Below are 24281 nucleotides of genomic sequence, written 5' to 3' on the forward strand. Positions count from 1 at the left end.
ACACACATCTCAGTGTCCAGCTGTGTCCATCTTTCCTTTTTTTGTTTCTTTTTCCATCCTTTCTTTCTTTTCTTTTGCTCTTTTTTACATTGCCTTTCTTCCCTCTCTTTCATGCTTTGATGTTTCTTTCTTTTTTCTGTCTCTCTTCCTATGTCTTTATCTCATGTCATATCTCATATCCCTGTCTCAAATGTAACAGTAGACACTTCAGTGAGAGGAAAGCTTCTTTTTGGCTCTGAGTTATATCAGAATAGTGATATGAATTTTGTTGGTGATGATATTCACTCTTTCAGTGAGGGAGACTGGTGGGATGCTCGTTCGCTCACCACTGGAGGAACTGGATACATTCCCAGTAATTACGTCGCTCCTGTTGACTCCATCCAGGCAGAGGAGTAAGTAAAGTGTGTGTGTGCGTATGTGTGGGTGTTTATGCATCCCTGCATGTTTTTATTTTATTTTTTTTGCCTCACTCTGAAATGAACCAGCTGTGTTGATGCTGTTGCCGTGGCAACAGGGTGGGCGCGTGATGTCATTGCTGAGACAGTTGCGTGACTGTAACTCTGTGATCTTCATTAACTACAGTTTAAACTCCAGATTCACCATTCACTGTTCCTTATTTCACAATGAAGGCGGTATCAGGTCTTTTGTATGGCACAGCTGTGCAGTTTTGAACTTAAATCATCTTAAACTCAAGAACCTAAAACCTAAAGCCTCTAAAAATCTAAAACCTAAAAAATTCTAATCTTATTCATCCTACTATTTAAACATTCTAACTTTAAACATCCAAAACTTAGGTATCATACACCTACAAAACCAAAACTTAAACACTGTACTCAGCATGATCGTAAAAATAAGCATTCTAAACTTCTTAGACTTTAACATCCTAAACATAATCATCCTAAACTGAAACGTCCTAAATGCAAGCATCCTAAACTAAAAATTATGCAAGCACCCTAAACATATTCAAATTACTCATAAAAATCCCAAACTTAAATATCCTTCCCATAAGCATTGTAAACTTGATCAACATAGACATAAAATGTAATGCCTAAATGTAAGCATGCAAAATGGAATTATGCTAAACATTGTAAACTTACATAATGTGAACTCAAACATCCTAACCTTAAACATTTTAAACTTCATAAATGTAAACATTCTAAACTAAAACACTTTAAACATCATAAACACTTTAAACTTAAACATCCTAATCATCATAAACTTAAACATCATAAACATTGTTAACATAAGCATCCCAAACCTAAAACATCTCAAAGATAAGCTTAAACAGCCTAATATCTGCATTGCCCTGCTACCACACAATTGACTGATTAGACAACTGCATGAATGAGTAGAGGTTCCTAATAAAGTGCTAAGTGAGTGTAAATGAGAATAATAACTGCTTAGGAAAAATGCCTTTAGTGCCTCGTCAACGGTGTCAGCAGATTCTAATAATGGATGCCTGCCTTATTCGTTTTGACACGTTTGAAAACACATCATACTGTCTACTCCAGAACCAGTTATAAATTTCTGTAGTACACAACCGTCTCCCCCTGCTGTTGTCTGCAGTTGGTACTTCGGTAAGCTGGGCCGCAAAGATGCAGAGAGGCAGCTACTGTCATCAGGTAACCTGCGAGGCACCTACCTGATTCGTGAGAGTGAAACCACAAAAGGTGAGTTTGCCTGCCAAGACCCCAGTATATCTCCATAAACCATCAAAAGATCCTGTATCCCTCCATATGCCACAGAAATCCCCATAGTCCTCTATATACCTCAAAAACTATGCTCCATACACCCACATGTGCCCCAATACTGCACCACACGGTACAGACCTACCCTCACAGTTCCTTAGTATTGTTAAAGTCTCTGTATTAAAAGTCAAATATTTAAAGCACTAATGTGTCTGTTCCAATTTGTGTATGTTTGTGTGTGTGTGTGTTTGGTGTGCAGGTGCCTTCTCCTTGTCTATACGGGACTGGGATGAGGCTAAAGGTGACCATGTGAAGCACTATAAGATCCGCAAGCTGGACAGTGGTGGGTATTATATCACCACCCGCGCCCAGTTTGAAACACTGCAGCAGCTGGTTCAGCATTACTCAGGTACGACATACTGATCACTATACACTATAGAGTTAGAATAAATGAGGTTATCATTTTTAGAATAATACAATCAAAAAAATGAAAAATCCCATTCAACCCATCTCAGTTTGACCCCCTGGAAGACTGAATTCTGGAGGGTCAGGTGTGTGTGGTTGTGACAAAGTTCTAGTCTATCCACAATCCAAGGTACACCTTATGGACAAGGGTATTGGGACACACCTCTTAATCATTGAATGCAGGTGTTTCATTCAGTCCCATTCCCACAGGTTGTATACAGTTAAGCACCTATCCATGCTGTCTGCCTTTACACACATTAGTGAAAGAATGGGGGGTTCTAAAGAGCTCACTGAATTCCAGTGTGGTGCTGTAATAGGAGCCACCGCTGCAACAGACCAGTTTATGACATTTCCTCCAACCTAAATATTCCACCATCAACTGTGAGTGGTGTTCTTAAAAGGTGGAAGCATTTATGAACACTACGTAAAGCAGACCACGTAAAGTTACAGAGCGTGGTCGCAGAGTGCATAAAAGTCTCCGACGCTCTCCTCACTCAATAGCTGCTGAGTTACAGATCGCCTCTAGAGCTGCAAAGGGACAATCAACTCCATATTAATGCCTATGGATTTAGCATGGGATATGTCATAAAAGCTCCTAAGGGGTGAAATGTATAGATGCCCCATCTCGTTTGTGTATAAGGTCTAGGTATAATGTGTAACTTGTTAGTTAGCTTAGCTAACACTGGACGCATTTAGTGCAGCCCACCCACAGAATACAGAAAACAAGTGAGGTTTGATACCAAAATGTAGATCAATGTAAACCTCTCAGCACAACTAATAGAACAGGTGCTTTTTCCACATTCAACACACACTGACCCTTTTACTAACCACTGCTCCCCTGAATTGAATTTCTAATAAGAGCAAATATTGGCAAATCAGGGGGTAAATCAAGGGCCTCATTAGTTGTATCAGGTGTGCTTGATAAAACACTTCAAATACATGGACTGGCTGGGGGGAGTTTGTCGACTGTGAAGTTTGCTTGCATGTTAGAAAGAAGAGTCCAAAAAGAGGAAAGAGGAAAGATCATTGCCTTCACACGCAAGGAAAAGGATACAGGGCGAGAGCAAAGGCACTGAGTGTTCCCAAGTGAGAGATCCAGCTGGAAGCAGAGTTCCCAAGTTCAGAGTACAGGAATACTGGCTACACTACCTGGACGTGAAAAGGAAGCTATCACCAGAAGCTGGTGTCTGACTATGCATCACGTTTGCAGCAGGTCATAATAGGAAAACTGGTCTCTACTAAGTACTAAAGACGCTTAAGTCATTAAGGGGCTGAATAATTCTGAGACTGCAGTCGTCATTAAAAGGGTCAATGTATGTTGAATGTGGAGAAAGTAGAGCTGGGCGATATGGAAAAATATTAGACTAATATTAGAATTAAAAACTGCTATCCAAACACTCTACCATACAGAGGGCCGTGGTTTTTACTCAAAATATTCTGCCCTCCATTGAATTAAATAAGACTGATTATACTCTTTGTAATGAAATGTGCAGTTAATCAGTGCTCTTTAATCACTGACGATATTCATGATACACTCAGAAAAGCATATTGTGTACCACAATAACAAAATTCATCACAAGACGATAAAATATTGTCATATTGCCCAGCTCTAGGAGAAAGCACTCATTGTATTTGTTGTTAAGCTTGTTTGATTTTTTATTTTTTTTTGTAAGCAGCTGAAGGTTTCTACATTTTACCAATGAACCTAATGTTCAGTGCAGGTTGAATCATTCTGATTGCAACTGCATTATCCTTCAAATGCACACCATCACACATTTCTTCGCACTGATGCTGTACATTATTTGTGAGCTACATTAGCCTCATAGATCCGGCATAAAACTGTTGCTTTCACAGATGAGTGTGAATAATCTCTCTGTTGCTATGATGAAGTGTCTCTAAGGGGAACATCCTCCGTGCTCTGAGTGCCGTATTGAGCCACTTTATGGTGCTGCTAACGCCATCGACGACTGACAGGGTGACTGATCTTTCACAGCCAGTCACAGCTGGACTTCGGTCACTGCTGAGAGAATCACTGCAGGCCATTAGTGCAGCACTACTCCACTATCTGCTCTACATTGCTCTAAACAAACACTATGAGTTACTTAACCAAACACACACGCACACACACACACACACACCCAGGCAAGCATTAAATGTCAAACCAACATTAATGGGGGCACCAGCAGACTGGCTAATCAATGAAGAGCAAACAGCAGGGATAGAGGGTTGTTTTAGTTTGTATATGTGTGTGTGTGTGTATGAAAGAGAGAGTATTTGAGTGGTGTGTCTGGTCCATTGGTTTAAGTGTGTAAGAGTTTTTGTGTGTGTTTGTCTTGCAGTAAGGATGAGCATGTGTGATGAGGGCAGTGGTAGTAGTGCTGGACCAATATGTTTGGGATGAGTACGTTTGGGTGAAGCTGTGTTGGTTGGGATGCATGGGTTAGTTTGAGATATGTTGGTTGAGTTGGATTGCGCCGATTGGGTGGGATGCATTGGGTTAAGATGTTTTGGTTGGGTTGGGTGCTATTCACTTTTTTTTAATGACTTCATACCATCTCTGATGGTAAGCGGGGTGTCAACCATCCCACAACACTCACAGTGCTCAGTACCACTGTCAGAGTAGACTCACGCCGCTCCACGTCCACACTGCAAATGAACTGCACATGCCCAAAGCCGCCGCTGACCACTGTTGGACCCCTGAGCAAGGCCTTTCACCCTCTCTGCTCCCCAGGCACCGCAGCAATGGCTGCCCACCACTTTGGGCACGTGTGCTCACTGTCACTTTGTGTGTGTTTGATGTTTGTGTCCAACACTAATGGTGAATATGCTTGTCTTGTGTTGGCTTAGCATTTTTAGATAGAAATTAATGTTGGATGTGTTTCCATGTTTGGCTACATGTGTTTTGAGGCATCTTTAGCAGAGTATTTCATCCAGGTTCGCTTGTAACCATTTTCAATTGGACTGACTCATGAAGTTCGATAAACTAGCAGCTTGCAAGGGGCTATTTTTTTCCACACCTGTTTTCAGCATTTCATCACCAGTCAGGTTACATTACACACATTAGGTTGGGAAGCATTGGGTTGTGTTGCTTATCTGTGTATTTTTTATTAGACCAGGCTTTAATCATTCCTTTCTTTTTCAAAGGCTTTGCTTTCTGCAGTGTTTAGCCCTCCCTAACTCTTCAACTCTTTTCTTCCTTTCTGTATGTGTGTATTTGCATAAATGCTGTGTATGCGTATGGGTGCTGATACGAGTCAGAACGGGCCGCAGGTCTGTGTTGCCGCTTGATCATTCCGTGTCATAAAGGAATGCCACGCCTGACAGACCTGTCAGTCAAAACCAAAGACGTGTGGGAGATCCCGCGGGAGTCACTGCAGCTCATAAAGCGGCTGGGCAACGGCCAGTTTGGGGAGGTCTGGATGGGTATGGCCACTTCCACAAAGCCTAACACCAACCCCTAGTAACGGCTGCTTGTAGCAACCGTGGCTAGAAAAGACCACCTTTGGAGAGACGGAGGGGTTCACATCTCGAAAGGGTGGAGTCCATATAAGCAATTCTAGTAGAGCAGGGCTAGCTAAACAACTGCACCCGGTTTGAGGCGAAGCTGAAGTTGGCTTGAATTAAGTTGGCATTTAAGGTAGAACAGAGAATTTGGCAGGTGAAAGACAAAATGAGAAAATTCACCAGAATGTAACAGGTGCGTCGTTTAAGGTGGAATGAAAAGTTCATGTTATGATTTAGGCTTTGAGTAAGTAGCACCTTGCTAATAGGTGTACATAAGCTTCTATTGCTCATAGCTCCAGTGCTAAGACTAAAGCAGCTAGTTGAGTTGTAGGGTCACAGTGGGACTCTCCTGCCCGGTACCTTCTCCGTCTCTCTCCGGCTGCATGCCCTGTCCCCCTCCTTGTGTTCATAGCAGTTAACCCCCCCTTCCCATTCTTCCCTCCCTATAGTGCATGCGGATGGTTTGTGCTATCATTTAACGGGCGTGTGTGTGAACTACACACCAGACACGGTGGGCCTTACCCACGATGCCTGGGAAATCACACGTGAGTCTCTGCAGCTGGAGGTCAAGCTGGGGGCGGGATGTTTTGCAGATGTCTGGTATGGTAAGATCAACGTTACTAAATCAACTCACTAATTAATTAACCCTTAGAGTCATTTTTGTCATATTTGCTTTCCATACGAGTTGCATTACCTCATTTAAAAAAAATCTATATAACAGTTAAATACAGTGGGGTTCAAAGGCCTGCGAGCACTTTTAGGACTCTTTATCTCAAAGTTCCCTCTGAATGTAGTGTCAGTGGTATCCGACACCAGGACGATCCAGCAGATCCTTAAAATCCTGCAGGTTGTGAGGTAGAGCCATCGTGGATCAGACTCCCACAGTCAACCCAGCTGTTCATACGATGGAAAAGAAAACAGGACTCACTAGACCAGGCCACCTTCTTCCATCGCTCCCCTGTCCATTATAGGCGATGCTGGACAGGGGTCAGCATGGGGAGCTCCATAGACAGGCTCCCCACTGTGACCCGTTCCTCCCATTTATCCTGGAGCAGATGAGATCAGATGTGTGTTTGAGTCTGATCTCTTCCTCTGGAGCTTGCATTCAAACAACTCAGTGTTCAAATTTCAAACACTTTACTTCTCACTCAGATTGTGATGGCAGTAATATTGTATATATAATATAATGAATGACTTTAGACTGACGCATTTTCACTGATGCTTTCAGACTTTTGGACCCCACTGTAGTTCACTACATAGTCAGTTACATCATGTATTCTATTTCAGATTAAATTGCAGAATTCAGATTAAATTGCAGCTTGGCGCTAAGGGTTAATTACTCACCACAGTCTCCACTGTCCTCTGAATCTGATCAGAGCAGGTAATGTGATAATGAAGGGTGATTCAATCTGTTCATCTGACCTAAACAGCAAAACTAGATTCAGATTCAGTCTCTTTAATTGAATTCATAAATCACTTTTAAGCAGTGACTGACAGTGATCATTTGTCTGAAGCCACACTGAGACAGAGGCTAAACACACTGAAATATTAATAATCCATATTTCTAATAGCTAATGTAGCTCTGTTAACTGAATGAATTCCCCAGCACCCTTTATTCAGCACTTTACCAGAGTCCTCTGTGTTTCTAACTCAGAGATTTGGATGTAAGTAAGTACTGAGAGAGAGAGAGAGTAACACACACTCTCTCTCTGTCTATTTCTCTCTCTACCCATAGTCATTTGTTTCTGTATCCATAGTGCTGCAGTCTGCCCAACTTCCTGACCCCTGAATCAAACAGAGAATCAGAATCTGACAGAGAATTAGAGTCAGAGAATCAGAATCTGACAGAGAATTAGAGTCAGAATGAAAAGAATCAGAATCAGAGTTAGACACATAATCAAAGTCAGGGAATGAGAATTGGAGTTAGACCGAGAATCAGAGTCAGAATGAAAATCTGAATTAGACAGAGAATCAGAGTCAGGGAATGAGAATTGAAGTTAGACAGAGAATCAGAGTCAGGGAATGAGAATTGGAGTTAGACAGAGAATCAGAGTCAGGGAATGAGAATTGGAGTTAGACAGAGAATCAGAGTCAGAATGAAAATCTGAATTAGACAGAGAATCAGAGTCAGGGAATGAGAATTGGAGTTAGACAGAGAATCAGAGTCAGGGAATGAGAATTGGAGTTAGACAGAGAATCAGAGTCAAGGAATTAAATAATTAATAATAATAAATAATAATTGTAATTAAATGACTCACTCTGTGAAGCTGAACTGAGTGTTTGGTGCGAGTGGTTGTAAAGGCAGGTAGGCTGCAGTGTAAAGGATGCAACCTCATATTTCTATCACTTCTGCTCAGTCCTGAATCCAGACACAGTTAAACGTGCACTAAATCTGACTCTCACTGCGTACGCCTGGCTGTAAGAGTCTGTGTTGATGGAATTGGTACATATGTAAAAATAAACAGGACAGATAATAAAACATCTTTCTAGATCCTATAATAGAACAAATATCTAGATCCTCCTGTAATGATAAACTGAGCATTCTGTCAGTGTCCTGTATTATCAGGAATAGTCTGGGTTCTGTGTGACTGGTTGAGAACCACCATTAATGAATTAGTACATTGTTTATTTATTGATTGGTGTTTTTTTTGTGCTAACCGCAGGCACCTGGAACGGGACCACTAAAGTGGCGGTGAAGACGCTGAAGCCCGGCACCATGTCCCCCGAATCTTTCCTGGAAGAGGCTCAGATCATGAAGAAACTCCGTCATGATAAGCTGGTGCAGCTCTATGCTGTCGTCTCTGAGGAACCCATCTACATCGTCACAGAGTACATGGGAAAAGGTCAGAGGAGATTCAAAATCAGGCTATAAGAGTTAATTTCGGCTGAGACGTGTTTGGTGTTTGCAGTTCCACTGTATTTTCTTGTAGCCTATTGCATAGCTCAGTGTTTCAGATGAACACATTCAGAAGCTGTGAGAAGCTGTGATTTCTTTACAGTGGTGGTGGTGGTGGTGATAGAAATCAGATATCACTATGACTACACCACAGATATATCCATTTTATTCACTCCCTAAACCACAGGTGACGCTACACGTTTCTTCTGAGTGTTCTCTGCAATGTTGATGATGGTTAAATAGCAGCAAATCCAAATAAATACATTTTCCTTTGAGACTGTTTTTTTAAAGGCGTCAGAGTGGTGCTGCAGGTAGTGCGTGTGTTGCAAAGCTTCAGGGACCCATTTTCGTCCCACCTCCAACATTAATGAGTGAATTTGTGTGTGCGGTACTCTATGATGGAGTGGCGCCCAGACTACGGAGTATTTCAGCTTTGCTCCCAATGTTTTGGGTAGGGTTCCGGACCCATTGTTGCCCTTTAAACATGAAGATGCAGATAAGAAGACTGATGGATGGACAGATGAAGGGTTGCCACTCTATGCCCTTGTATCCCCAAGTTAATCATATGCGGTTTTAAAACCCTGTTTTAGCCCATAAATCTTCTCGAAGCTCTGGTGAAACAGTGCCTCAAGTACCAGGCATGGTATTTAATAAACACTTGGTATGCTAACTATCTGTAAGGGAGCTTTTAGAGCTTTAGAAGTTTCATTTACCACCACTGTAAACAAGTCTGACTCAGTAAGTGTCTCTAAAAATGGAGCATTTCACACCACTCTGAATGGCTTTTGCTTATCAGGTATTGGGATGTAACCATCAGGTTTGTGGTAATGTGTGTGTTTGCTGTAGGAAGTCTGCTGGAGTTCCTGAAGGATGGAGAAGGACGAGCCCTGAAGCTGCCCAACCTTGTTGATATGGCTGCTCAGGTATCCCAGCATGTTCTGCTCTCCAAAATATCAACCCATCTGAGGAGTGTGAACACTCTGGTGATCTGGTGCGTTTGTGTGTTCAGGTGGCTGCAGGTATGGCCTACATTGAGAGGATGAACTACATCCACAGAGATCTACGTTCGGCCAACATCCTGGTGGGAGACAATCTGGTGTGCAAGATTGCAGACTTCGGTCTGGCCAGACTCATTGAGGACAACGAGTACACAGCCAGACAAGGTTAGAGAGACACACCTGCACTAATATACCTGAGCATCTAACACATTCACACAGTTAATGCAACTGGACTAATACACCTATTTATATTACCAGTCAATATACCTGGTTTAATACACCTGTCTTAACATGCCTAGTTTCATACACCTGGATTAAAATACCTGTCTTAGTACACCTGTGGTAACATGCCTAGTTTACCTGGATTAATATATATATATATATATATATATATATATATGACTTACTACACAAGTTTAATACACCTTGCTTAATAAACCTGCCCTAATGCACCTGTTTTTAAATGCCTGGCTTAATATTCCTGTCCTAATATGCCTGGTTTAATACACATGGCTTAATATACCTGTCTTAATACACATGCTTTAACACATCCAGTTGCATACACCTGGATTAATATATATGATTTAATACACCTGGCTTATGTATGACTCAATACACCTGGCTTAACATGCCTGGTTTAATACACCTGTCTTTATAAACATGGCTTAATATATCTATATAAAGCACACACACATACACTCATTTTGCCCATCACATCTGACCCCTGATGTCTCTGTGCCACAGGAGCTAAGTTCCCCATTAAGTGGACGGCCCCAGAAGCAGCTCTCTACGGGAAATTCACCATTAAATCAGACGTCTGGTCATTTGGCATCCTCCTCACAGAACTCGTGACTAAAGGCAGAGTGCCATACCCAGGTGGGCTCCTCAATAGCACACACACACACACACACACACACACACACATAGTATTTTACCGCTTATCACATTATTGTGATAATTATATATATATGTATTTCTAATTTTTAGTGCCATGCTTTTATTCATTTTTATAACATTTAATGAAATTACTGTGTTCTTTATTGATTTATTTTAGTGAGACAGCAATAAATATAATATTAATATATATACACAAAATTTTGTATGCTCACTTTTAATTTTACTAATATTAAACCTATGTATTGCCATTAAGCTCCATATTTCTGCATATTAATTGCCTCACTTCTATGTATTCTAATATGAATAGTACACTATATGTCCAAGTGTTTGTGGACACCCCTTCTAATGAATGATACAGAGAAGAGAAGTATTGGCTTTTTTCTATATGGTGTAGGTAAGGTCAGTTAAAAGCAGTGCTTTGTGTGTGTGTGTGTGTGTGTGTGTGTGTTTAGGAATGAATAATAGGGAGGTTCTGGAGCAGGTAGAGCGTGGGTACCGTATGCAGTGTCCGTCTGACTGCCCCAGCTCTCTGCACGAGCTGATGGTTCTGTGCTGGAAGAAGGATCCAGAAGAGCGGCCCACCTTCGAGTACCTACAGGCCTTCCTGGAGGACTACTTCACCGCCACAGAGCCACAGTACCAGCCCGGGGACAACCTCTAACCCACCCCGCACTGACCCACGCTGGGGACACCCCTCTAGCGCCTACCTGCCTGTCCACAAGTCACAGTGAAGCTTCACTGAACTGTACCTTGCAGACGTGAAGCAGCTGGTGCTTCTGGCGAAGGGAAAATTTCAAAGTTAGGACACGCTTCGACCCACCTGGATTTACAAATCAGACACAAGGGGGTGGTGAAGGAGGGGATTTGTGGGTGAGTGAGGAAATGGGCAGGATGGGTACAGTGGTTGTTTGCATTTTTTATTATCCCTGTAGACTCGTGATGAGTAAATACACTCTTAAAAAGTGGTTCTTTTAAAGGCAGTGGTTCTGCGTAGAATCATGACAATTGGATGCTTAAATGGTTCTTTGCCCGATTAAGGCTTCTTTTTATTTGCTTTTGTAGGTGGTTCTAGATAGATTCATGACAACTTAAAGAACCCCTTAGACATTTGAATGGTTGTTTTTTTTTTTATGGTTCTACATATTCTATTGCACCTGCTAGAACATTCTCTGTTACCATGGCAACACAACAGCCCAAGCAACAAACAATCTATCAAGTTCATGGTAAATGTTAGGGGTGCAAGGATTCAGCTCATCGTTTGATTCACTTTGATACTATATAAAAGTTCATTATTTCAGACAAAATCTAATAGCATCTCAGTCTAATCCGCTACACTGCCAGTCAAAAGTTTTAGAACCCTCCGGTGTTCTCAGTTCTTCAATTTGATTTGAGAATTTCACAGCATTACAACTTTCTGAAGGGACTGCTAATAAAGTGTTTCTCTGACAAATTCGTCCTCTCTGCCCAGATAATCAGTTTTAAAGAACGTTCTCAGGAGTCTAAAACTTTTGCACAGCACTGCACGGATCGGGAGAGTTACGGTTGGTGACGTGACATTTTTGCGACTTTGAGAAAAGCATCCAGATGATTTATGATGCAATAAGGAAGCATGTAAACATGTCAATTGCATCTGCTTTATGTTTTTTCCCATTGTTTTCAGTTCCTGTTTTTGTTCTCTTCTGTTGTTGTGTGTCAATTGTGCATGTAGTCAATTAGCCAAGATATCTTCAGCAGTGGACGTATCTCCTAGCTTAAAGCCTGAACTGTATCTGTACTTCAGTCCATGTTTATAGATAGCAGTGAGTCACACAGTGTCAGAAACTATATAAGCAAGTCTAGTAGAGATTATTAAACAATAATTGTTATTGAATTGAGAAACAAGGCTGAATTTGGCCTCTTACTCAGAGGCTTCATATTCAACTTAAATGGTTCAGCAGGCACATTCTGGCTTCCATTACTTGTTAGCTACATTAGGCTCATAGCTCTAGTGCTAACTGACGGGGCATGAGCCTTCATTACTTGTTAGCTACATTAGCCCCATAGCTCTAGTGCTAACTGATGAGGTATGAGCTTTAGTTACTTGTTAGCTACATTAGCCTACATTAGTGCTAACTGACGAGGTATGAGCCTGTATTAGTGACCTGTTAGCTACATGAGCCTCAGAGCTCCAGGGCTATTTGGTGGGGTAAGCTTATATTACTTGTTAGCTGCATTAGCCTCGTAGCTCCATCAAAACAACAAACATGTCTTGGCTGATTGACTACATTTGTGATAAAGGGACTGGGGGAGGTAGACGTTTGTCAGACTATCGCTTTAAAGCAGTATAGGTTTTCCCTAACCCAGATTACAGAATCTATTTAAAATGAATAATATATGCCGCTTTCTGTCTTCAGCCAAATGTTATGAGAGTACCTTTAAACTTATCCTCAGCCTGGCCGGATAGAGTGAAGAATAACTAGAACCAGATTTTTATTTCAAATGAAGGAGAAATATTGGACGCCCACGCTTTCAGTGGTGGCACTTTACCCCACTCCCCTTCTCAGGTGTTTAGACGATCAGACCCTCAAAAGGACCCTCATGGACGACTCGTCCACATCTTCACGTCTTCTCTAGCAGGATGGACATTACTCTTTCCATTTTCTGTCTGTTTGTTTCTTTTTTTTGTTTGTTTGTTTTTTGTCTTTGCCAAAATGTTTAATATTTAACCTTGAGATAGATTTATTACTGAGTGAATTTTGAAGAGAATGTGGCAGGGGGCTCTGCTGTGTCTCCTCCAGCCGAAAGTGTGTGCACACCTTGAGTTAATGAGCGTTTTATATTATTTGATCTAGAGGTTTTTAATGAAATGCTTGACATTTGTTTCCGAAACAAATAATAGTGAACCTGATGCCTGTGTATTTACTTTCAGAACAACATCAAAGTCATGAAGTTTGTGAAGATTTTTTAACTCCATGTTATTTTATAGTTTTAACATCAGCACTGTTATTCTAACACACGGACCACAGTGAACTTCAGAAACTCTTCATGATCAGCTATACATAACCTTGGGGTGGAGCTGAAGGAAGTGTCAGAGCTGGGTGATGAAGGATGCGCTGAAGGTTTCTGTGTTTGCTTTAACAGTAACTTTACTGTATCAGGAAATCCACTTTGTTTCCATCTTAGTTTTTTAACATTTCTTTTTGTTAATGCTTTGATTTACCATTTGGAAATAAAATACAGTATTTTACACCCTCTTGCAGACTCGTTTATCAGTAGATTAAAGCTCAACCTGTAGTTAAAGGCTTAACCTGGACTTGAAATGAATGCTGCTTCCTCTGATTTGTGTAAATACACTATGAATCATTTAATGTTTCTCTTAATTTTTTATTATTTATTTAAATAAATGCACTTTATACAAACACAAATGAGACTATTTATATAAGTGGGTTACACCCCTCTTATTTTTAAAATGATAAAATATACCATTTTGTTGTCAACAGAAAAAGAGCTCATACTTCATTCAATAGCTATAGATAATTCAATAGATAATTCAATAGATAAAACAAAAAATGTATCATATCATATGTCGCACTTGACAATAAGTGACTTGGACTTGACAGTAAGTCACTTTGACCTGATAGTAAGTGCCTTAGACTTGACAATACATACATGAGTTGGACTTAAAGGTAAATCGCACTGACCTGACAATAAGTGACTTGGACTTGACTCTTTGACTGTAAGTTATTTTGACCTGACAGTAGGCCCTTTAGACTTGACAGTTAGTCACTTTGACCTGACCGTAAGTCCTTTATTCTTTACAGTTAGTCACTTTGACCTGACAGTAAGTCCTTTATTCTTTACAGTTAGTCACTTTGACCTGACAGTAAGCCACTTAGTCTTGACAGTATGTCATTTTGACCTGACAGTAAGTTACTTTGACCGGACAGTAAGTCCTTAAGACTTGACAGTAAGTCACTTTGACCTGACAGTAAGTCACTTAGGCTTGACTTGACAGTAAGTCCTTAAGACTTGACAGTAAGTTATTTTGACCGGACAGCAAGTCACTTTGACCTAACAGTAAGTCACTTTGACCGGACAGTTAGTCACTTTGACCTAACAGTAAGTCACTTTGCCCGGACAGTAAGTCACTTTGACCGGACAGTAATTCACTTAATCTTGACTTGACAGTAAGTCACTCAGTCTTGACAGTAAGTCACTTTGACCGGACAGTAAGTCCTTAAGAATTGACAGTAAGTAACTTTGACCTGACAGCAAGTCATCTTGACCTAACAGTAAGTCACTTTGACCGGACAGTAAGTCCTTAAGACTTGACAGTCAGTCTCATTGACCTGACAGTAAGTCACTTAGTCTTGACTTGACAGTAAGACAGTTAGACTTGCCAATTTGTGACTTGGATTTAAAGCTAAGTCACATGGAATGCTTTTAACTAGATTCAGGAGAACTGCTGTGAGGATATGATTGCATTCAGCAACAAAAGTGTTAGTGAGGTCAGGATGTTGGATGATCACCACCCTACCTCATCCCCAACTGCCCAACACATCCATGAGCACCACCAATCCAGAGATCACAGTTCTACTGCTCCACAGCACAACACTGGGGGGCTTTCTACCCCTCTAGCCCATGCCTAGCATTGGGCACGGTGCCAGTTGACTCATGTTGATCTGCTCCAGGGAGTCCTATTCTATTCGATGTGTTTCTCTACAGGCACTAGACAAGCTGTGTGTGGGTGTGGGTGTGCATTTGCACATCTGTATCAGCAATAGGTGCAACTCAAAGGAGCTAATTGCATTCATTCAAGGCATTTTCTCCACTGCTGCTTTATGTGGCTCCACCCAGATCCTCCTCAAAGTTGCTTCAGTGGTTTTCCAGCAGGGGAAGCTGCTGTGCTGCATGTACTGTTCAGCCTGCAGTGCATGTGAGCTTTGACAGCTCCAATATTCTAAGGACAAATTTGGAATCAGATTTTATATGCTTTTAACAGCCTGCTGTGAATTCTCATTCAATCAATATTACGCAACAGCAGGTTCCACAAAATCAATAACACACAGCACAATTTCCTGCCATTTCCTGCTGAAGCTCAACTCCCGGTTCTACTGTTCTACTCTACTGTGTGTGTGTGTGTGTGTGTGTGTGTGTGTATGACATGTAAGCTCCGCCTGCTATATTGTTTAGTCTCTCAGCTCCATCACAGATCCATCACAGTGAGTACTCTTTATACATACATGTATATTAATGACATAATTATTTTATTTACATCATTAAGTGTTTACACTCATTGTAATATTTTTATGATGCACTGATATTGATACATTTGATGTAGATAAGAGGTTCTGGTTTTAGTCTGATTGTAAAGCTCTGTTTGGTGTACTGTTTGTTTGTACTCTGGTGTTTTTGACTTATTTCTTTTCATATTGTAAATCATATCAATGTAACCCCATTAAAAGCCTAGGGACTGCCGGCAGGCTGAAAGTGTTATTACAAACTTCTATTACTCAAATAATTATTTGAATTATTTGACTTTTTTCTCTTCATATTGTAAACGTGGTGAGCTCCTCAGTCACTTGATTTTAGACAATTACACAGGGATGAAGTTGAGAGATGTGAGATCAGAGTTCAGAGGCTTGAGTGTAGAGTTTGCTTGTTTTTTTGTTACTGAGAACTTGCCCATACACCAGCTCTCCCTGAACTAAAACCATTGATTAAGTCCAACTTATGAAAAAATGCTTCTCCTGATATAACAATGGATCTCAAATTAAGGCAATGGGGCTACAAGCGGGTTCTAAGGTGTATCGCTGTGGCTCCTTTTTGTGTGTGTATGTATCGGCAGCTACATTTCCATATGAAAGGATGTTTTACAATCTCTTAAAATATTTACAATTTAAAAATTGTCCATCTTATGAAATGAATGTTGACAAAATGTTTTCTGTTAAGTTCTGGCACATGAATGTTATGCATAGATTTTGTCTAGAATTCCCAAACTTGCACCAAACACAAAGGCTGAACCTCAAATTGCACACGCTCACGCTAAACAGTATATAAAAATAGTGACTCAGCATTAGAAGTGCACTTGATAGTGCAGTGAGTGAAGTGTAGAAGTGTGTGGTTTGGGATGCAACAGAATAAACCCAGCCAGCATGGCTGACGTGGAGCTAGACAGAGGAGGAGTGTGTTTCAAAGGAACACTGCAACTTTACAGCTCTTACAGACAGAGAGAGAGAGAGAGAGAGAGAGAGAGACAGAGAGAGAGAGAGAGAGAGAGAGAGAGAGAGAGAGAGAGAGATCCAGAAAAGGCTGCAGTCGCTCTAAATGGAAAGTTCTTAAACAGCTCAGAGACGGGATCTCTCACCCGACAGCATCAATGGAGAAACATCAAATCAAATGAACCGAACACTTAGCAAATTATGGAGAGATCAGGGAAGCCCATAGCGTCATTTACCACACACACACAATTAGAGAAGAAAACACATCAAACACCAATATATCCATAAACTACAACTTAATCATACTTTTTTATTAACATTTTTACTGCAAAAGGTCAGTGTGATGGAAAACAAAAGCTCACACCAAACACCAAAAAGCTGCTCAGAAGTCCTCAGAAAAGTCTGGATACTGTTAGTAGCTATGACGTGTTTGGTATCTGAAATTTGGTTTAAAACCGGTGATGCTAGGCTAATGTTGCTAACAGACACTGGACTTAGACTGTCACCAATCTCACCTCTGCTCTTTTCTGCACACTTTCTTTAAAATACTTCAAGAAGGAGTTTTATAAAAGTGATTCAGTAACCCAGCATGGCTAGACCTGCTATAAACGCTGACGCTCAGAATGTAACCTCGCAACACTCCAGAGTGTTGTTCCACTTTCAAACTGGACAGTGCATGGAGTGATATCACACACTGGGCAGAGGTCAAAGGGGTTGCGGTCACTTCACGTCCAGCTGTGTGAAAAAGTTAATTGTTGCGTTCAGAGGTAAAACTTTTTGATTCATATGTGACAGAGATGTGCTATGTGTGTGGCAGTGTCTGACATTATCAAGTCCGAGTTCTTCCATTCCCATATGTAGTATTGAAATCTGACACATGCCTGCTAGCAAAGAACAGAACATAGGAAGGTTAACCTGTGGTGTTCTGAACACGGGTGAGGTGATTATGGATGGTATCACAATGTTATTATTATGTTTTTACACAACATTTCCAGTTAAACAAAAACAAACATTCTGGAAACATCTGAAGTAACTTTCCCAATATTAAAACAGAATAATTAAAATACAGTACAATAAAACTGATACATAATAACACTGATAAATCATTTCAAATGTAACCCATTTAAAAGCCTATTGACTGCCGGCAGGCTGAAACTGTTATTACAAACTTCTATTACCAAAGAATAGCTCCACCAGTTTGTACAGAAGTCTCGGTAGTTTCTGCGTAATACACCCTAGAGTGTTAAGGGGTTAATAAATGTGTCATAAAATATTTTCCAAACTAAAGTTGGAACTGGAGCATTTATTTCAATGTAGAATTTAATATTCTCTGAATTTACACTGATAATAAAAGGTTTAAATGATCAATCAGTACCAGGAGCCCTTGACCCTCCATCCCTCAAAATCCACATAGGACAAGCATCTAGGTTTTTTTCTGTCCTGGCACCGAAGTGGTGGAGCGAACTTCCCCTGGGTGTCACTCGCTGAGAACCCACGTCTTCTTGGGCAAAGTGTAGTGCCGAGTATCCTGGTCTCCATACTGGCTTTTGTGTTTAGTCAAGTCTGATTTATTTGTATAGCGCTTTTTACAACTGTTGTCGTCACAAAGCAGCTTTACATAATTAGTACTTAATAAAAGACAGAGACAAAGAAGAAAGAAGAAAATAATGTAAGACATGATGGATCAAAGACCCCCCTGAGCAAGCCAATGGCGACAGTGGCAAGGAAAAACTCCCTCAGAGCTGGAGGAAGAAACCTTGGGAGGAACCAAGACTCACAAGGGGGACCCGACCCGTCCTCCTCTGATCAGAACTATTTAAACATTAATGAAAAAAATGACCAAACCAGATACAACAGATAGTTAATAGTGGTGATAATAATAGTGGCAGATAGTTACGAGTCCATTTAGGTTTTAACATGGTCATTAAACAGGTAGCAGCGGTAGGAGGGTGTGCAGCTCGTCTGCTATGGTTGGTGGTGGGTGGGGGGCCTGCTGGTTGGACTGGTAGGTGGCAGCTGGTCTGACGCAGGTAGAGGGGACCTCAGCGGGCAATCTTCCAGCAGGTCAGGCTGGGTGGCGGAGAAGGTAAAAAGAGAGTTAGTTCTGAACTAACTCTAACTAGCTTCTGAACTGAAGCACTGTTGTAAGTCGCTCTGGATACGAGCATCTGCTAAATGCCTTCAATGTAAATGTAAAGGATCAACTTGCATTATTATTTGATTTGTATTTTTATTTCTTGCATTTATTTATTTATTTTACTTTTTTAAATTTACTAGCCTACCAAATTTGAAAAGCCCATATTTAAATATGGAAAAAAAATTAGAACTCGTGCGACTTTTACGTCAGTCCCACTTCCTTGTAAATGCACGCTGAGAAAAAGGGAAAATGGACGACAGCATTGTCACTAGCTGATTTGCACAGTCTGCCCAATTTGAGCATGTGAAGCAGAGCTCTTCTGCGCATGCGCATCGGTTTAGGAGCATGAACTCTTCAGACCACATAAAAATGATAGTGAAAACAGCCTAAAAAAAAGATTTTTAAAGTAAAAATTAGATTCGGGCCACTTTACCTGCTGTGTGAATGTAGCTTAAGTCATCCCGCGTTCTGAACCACATCGGTTTGCCAAGCAAATCGGAGTTCTGAGAAACGAGTAGAGAGGCAAACATTGTCTCTCAGCCCGGTGTGTGTACATAGTGATGAGTCTAAGTCCAGTGTTTGTTAGCGATGTCAGCCTAGCATCTACCATTGTAAACTAAACAAGCACAGATCAGATACCAAACACGTCTTGGCTGATCGACTGCATCTGGATTCAGAGATCAGTCATTTTTATTTTGGGGTTTTGGTCAAATAATTTGGTTCCTAATAATATGTCTTCTGCACATTTCAGACAGAGACTCCTTATTTACTGAGTAAAACAGAACTGAGCGCATGAGAGCGTATAGGCTAACACTTGGTGTTATCTGCTGACTGATGGTGTGTGTGTGTGTGTGTGTGTGTATGCGTGTGAAGGGGCTTTCTGTAATGGCTTTATTGCAGCATTAGCGCTGGGTGCTGCGGGGGCCTGTTGACTCTGAGGAGCCGGAGATGGATGGCGCGATCGTCTTCATCACCTTTCAAAAGGTGTATTACCCGCTGCTGTGCATTCTGGGTATTCCAGGTCAGTCCCAATACCCGCTAATGGGCACAGATACAGCACTGACACGTATCCTGTGACTCACTGAGCCACCAGGCTCACATTGAGACAGCTTTAAAGAACATAGGGTGCCACTTCAAAATATGAATGGTTGGATATGTGTTTATTAAGGGTCATTAATTAGGTCATAAACACTAATCATGTTAGGAATCATTAATAAGCAGTTATAGCACAAATAAAATGGGATGGAATGTGATATAATGAGCCACCCAGTCAGTGTTAAACCTCTCAGGATTCAGGATTCCTAACCTGAATTTATTGGACTTTTTAGGATTATTACTCATGTATAATTCATGAATTGACTTTAGGACCTGGTGTGTAACTCTTTCACCCACCCACCCACACACACACACACACACACACACTCACTCGCCTTTAGGAAGGGGGATTAGCATTTGTGTGATACAGTCCCATCCTGTCTTTCAGCGAACCTCTTCACCTTCTACATGATCCGTTTCCGTGCTTGTGGCATGTCGGACTCGGCCCAGATCTACCTGAGCTGCCTGGCGCTGGCAGACACCTGTTACCTGGTGTGGGTCATCCTGCTGGACCTGTGCCTGACCTTCCTGCAGACCCAGCCCTTTTGGCACTCCCATCCATGGTGTGAGATCCTAAACATCTTGCAGTTTGGGACCTTCTTCAGCTCTGCGTGGGTTGTCGTGGCCTTCACCATTGAACGCTTCCTGGTGCTGAGGGTGACAGCGGGCTGCCAGCGCCCCCTGCACACCAGACACGCATTGCTCACCTGCACCAGCATCATAGTGCTGTCGCACTTGGCCTCGATACCAGCAGGTTGGATCAGTGTGGTGTCACAGGTGCGGATGTGAGCTACTGCACTACAACACTGCTCTGCACTGTTGCACTGCTGCACATCACTACACTACTGTACTGCACTTTACTACTGCACTTCAACACTGCTCTGCACTAGTGCTTTACTGCACTACTCTACTGCACAATACTATTGCACAGCACCACCCTACTGCACTACAACACTGCTCTATATTGTTGCTCTGCAGTACAACACTGCTCTGCACTGATGTACTGCACTACAACACTAAAGCACTACAACACTGCACTTTACTACTGCACTGCTCCACTGCCTTACATTACTGCATTACACTACTGCACTGCACTATTCTACTGCAATTTACTAGTATCAGCAGTGTAGTACTCTACTGCACTGCTCCACTGCCTTACATTACTGCACTACACTACTGCACTATTCTACTGCTAGTATCAGCAGTGTAGTACTCTACTGCACTGCTCCACTGCCTTACATTACTGCACTACACTACTGCACTATTCTACTGCTAGTATCAGCAGTGTAGTACTCTACTGCACTGCACTATTAAACTGCCCTACTCTACTGCTCTTTACTACTGCTCTTTACTACTGCTCTACTCTACTGCTCTTTACTACTGCTCTTTACTACTGCTCTACTCTACTGCTCTTTACTACTGCTCTATCCTACTGCTCTACCCTACTGCTCTTTACTACTGCTCTACCCTACTGCTCTACCCTACTGCTCTTTACTACTGCACTTTACTACTGCTCTACCCTACTGTTCTTTACTACTGCTCTACTGCTCTTTACTACTGCTCTTTACTACTGCTCTACCCTACTGCTCTACCCTACTGCTCTTTACTACTGCTCTACTGCTCTTTACTACTGCTCTTTACTACTGCTCTACCCTACTGCTCTTTACTACTGCTCTACTGCTCTTTACTACTGCACTTTACTACTGCTCTACCCTCCTTCTCTTTACTACTGCACTTTACTACTGCTCTACCCTACTTCTCTTTACTACTGCACTTTACTACTGCTCTACCCTACTGCTCTTTACTACTGCTCTACCCTACTGCTCTACCCTACTGCTCTTTACTACTGCTCTACCCTACTGCTCTTTACTACTGCTCTACCCTACTGCTCTGCCCTACTGCACTTTACTACTGCTCTACCCTACTGCTCTTCCCTACTGCTCTTTACTACTGCACTTTACTACTGCACTTTACTACTGCTCTACCCTACTGTTCTTTACTACTGCTCTACCCTACTGTTCTTTACTACTGCTCTACTGCTCTTTACTACTGCACTTTACTACTGCTCTACCCTACTTCTCTTTACTACTGCACTTTACTACTGCTCTACCCTACTGCTCTTTACTACTGCTCTACCCTACTGCTCTTTACTACTGCACTTTACTACTGCTCTACCCTACTGCTCTTTACTACTGCACTTTACTACTGCTCTACCCTACTTTACTACTGCTCTACCCTACTGCTCTACCCTACTGCACTTTACTACTGCTCTACCCTACTGCTCTTTACTACTGCTCTACCATACTGCTCTTTACTACTGCTCTACCCTACTTTACTACTGCTCTACTGCTCTTTACTAAAGGTAAGGTAAAGGTGCACATATTTGTCACTGTACAGCGTACAGCGAAATGTGTCTTCCGCATTTAACCCATCTGGTAGTGAACACACACTCACACACACATGTGTTAGGGGCAGTGAGTACACACACACACCCAGAGCGGTGGCTTACATGCTGGCCTCCAGAAACCCTACCCTACTCTCTCTGTAGCAGACATCTATCCCCTCTCTCTCTCTCTCTCTCAGAGCGGTGGGCAGCGCCCGGGGAGCAGAGAGGGTAAAGGGCCTTGCTCAAGGGCCCAACAGTGGCAGCTTGCCGAGCCCAGGAATCGAACCCACAACCCTGTTATCAATATCCTGGCGCTCTAACCGCTGAGCCACCACTGCTCTACCCTACTGCTCTTTACTATTGCAATACTGCTTTACTGCACAACTGCACAATTCTATTACACAGCACTCTGTACTCTACTGTACTGTACTACAGACTGTAAATATAGTTTATATACTATATCAATTGTTTGTTTTATAAAACATACTACATCCATTTTAAATGTCATAATAATAATAGATTAAGCTTACTTTAATACAAAAATATATAAACATACATTTCCATTACAATTTAGTGTTTTTACATCACTTTTTTATTTAGGGGAATTAATATTTATATCATCATTATTGTTTTTGTTATGAAATAATGTAATAATACATGTATACTCATGTATAATAAATGCTAATAATTTAGTAATATACATTATAACATTATTATTGCTGTTGTTGTTGTTAAAATAAATGCTTTGTCCTCTTCCTCCACCGCTGCAGGTGAACCTGACGCTGGACGGTCAGGTGGTCAGCATGCCACGGTGCATTTACCGTGAGGCCCTGTACTCCACCGTGGCCGTGTGGATAATGTCCTTCCTGTCCAGTGGCGTCCCCATCATGCTTGTCATCATCTTCAACTCTCTGATCGCATACCAGCTGCTTTGCTCCAGCCGGCTCTTTACCAAAGAGGAGCGCCGGACCATCCACGGGTCCAGGACACGGGGGTCCATCCGCCGGACCTTGCTGCTGCTGGGGACCATCTCGGTGGCGTTTGTGGTGCTGACACTGCCACGCTTCATTACCTACTGCATCCTGCGCACCACCTACAACCACAAAGACTTCGACCGTGATGACTACGGCATGCCCATCAACACGTTGAGCGACGTGGCGAACATGCTGCACAACCTGAACTCCAGCACCAACTTCCTGCTGTACTGCATGGTCAGCCGCCGCTTCCGCCAGGAGCTGGTCAACACTCTGACCTGCCGGGCCAAGGTCAGGGAGCTGAGCTCCTACATCACGCACACCACCATGAAAGTGTTCTCGGTGGCCGAACACAAATACATACCCGGCCAAGACCCTGTCTCTGTTGTGCTGACCAAGCTCAGACACTTTCATGATTTGGCCCCCTGCGACCCCCGCCCGGCTCAGGCCTCTGACTTTTCCAGCACGTTTTAGAACGGTGGTCACCAAATCAATTATCCAGGGGGTACGTAGTGCTGTGCAAATCACTCACATTTAAAGGACCCAAATAAATAAATAAATAAATATACATAATAAACAATTCACTGTGATTGTTCTGGGTGAGTGTGCTAGCTTAGCCATTTCTTAAATATTTGAGCATTATTATTATTCATCTATGCTTCAGACTATAAACTGTCAACTGGCTGGAACAGCTGGTAAATCAGTACAAACACAAATAATATGAATATATTTATATTTTTCATCAGATTTTCTCCCTAATTTAGTCATTTCCAGTTACCCCTCACTAGCTAGGACTAAGGCTTGCACAGCCTTCCTGTGAGACGCTAATGCAACACCACTGGAGCTCAACACGCTTGGAAGAGAGAACTAACAGCTAATTCTGTTACATCAGGACATCATGAGAGGGAGGGCAATCCCACCCACCCAGAGAGAGCGAGGTCACTTATGTTCTCTGGGACTCGACCACAATTGTCTTTGCGACCTTCCCAATCGACAAGTCAGAAGTACAGACTTAAACCTGTCCATACACAAAGCCAATGT

General features: G+C 41.9%; 2 protein-coding genes across 6 annotated transcripts in view; both read left to right on the plus strand.

Moving 5' to 3' along the window:
* fynb (FYN proto-oncogene, Src family tyrosine kinase b) overlaps positions 1-13674 on the plus strand; it is a 41718-nt gene extending 28044 nt beyond the window's left edge. For 3 of the 5 annotated variants that reach the window (XM_072676696.1, XM_072676697.1, XM_072676698.1), the window contains exons 4-13: positions 294-392; positions 1567-1670; positions 1948-2097; positions 5412-5576; positions 6107-6262; positions 8321-8500; positions 9400-9476; positions 9563-9716; positions 10296-10427; positions 10901-13674. In XM_072676696.1, the coding sequence (XP_072532797.1) occupies positions 294-392; positions 1567-1670; positions 1948-2097; positions 5412-5576; positions 6107-6262; positions 8321-8500; positions 9400-9476; positions 9563-9716; positions 10296-10427; positions 10901-11109 (1426 nt within the window). In that variant the 3' untranslated portion in view covers positions 11110-13674. The remainder of the gene's footprint in view (positions 1-293; positions 393-1566; positions 1671-1947; positions 2098-5411; positions 5577-6106; positions 6263-8320; positions 8501-9399; positions 9477-9562; positions 9717-10295; positions 10428-10900) is intronic. The other 2 variants (XM_072676699.1, XM_072676700.1) reach the window with 2 other exon arrangements.
* Positions 13675-19733: 6059 nt separating this feature from the next.
* On the plus strand, positions 19734-23714 carry LOC140570787 (probable G-protein coupled receptor 139). Its single transcript, XM_072692639.1, has 3 exons — positions 19734-19806; positions 20269-20657; positions 23037-23714. Exons 1-3 carry the CDS (start codon positions 19734-19736, stop codon positions 23712-23714), a joined length of 1140 nt encoding a protein of 379 aa, XP_072548740.1.
* Positions 23715-24281: the final 567 nt, after the last annotated feature.

Source organism: Salminus brasiliensis, chromosome 1 (genome assembly GCF_030463535.1).
Source record: "Salminus brasiliensis chromosome 1, fSalBra1.hap2, whole genome shotgun sequence".
NCBI lineage: Eukaryota > Metazoa > Chordata > Actinopteri > Characiformes > Bryconidae > Salminus > Salminus brasiliensis.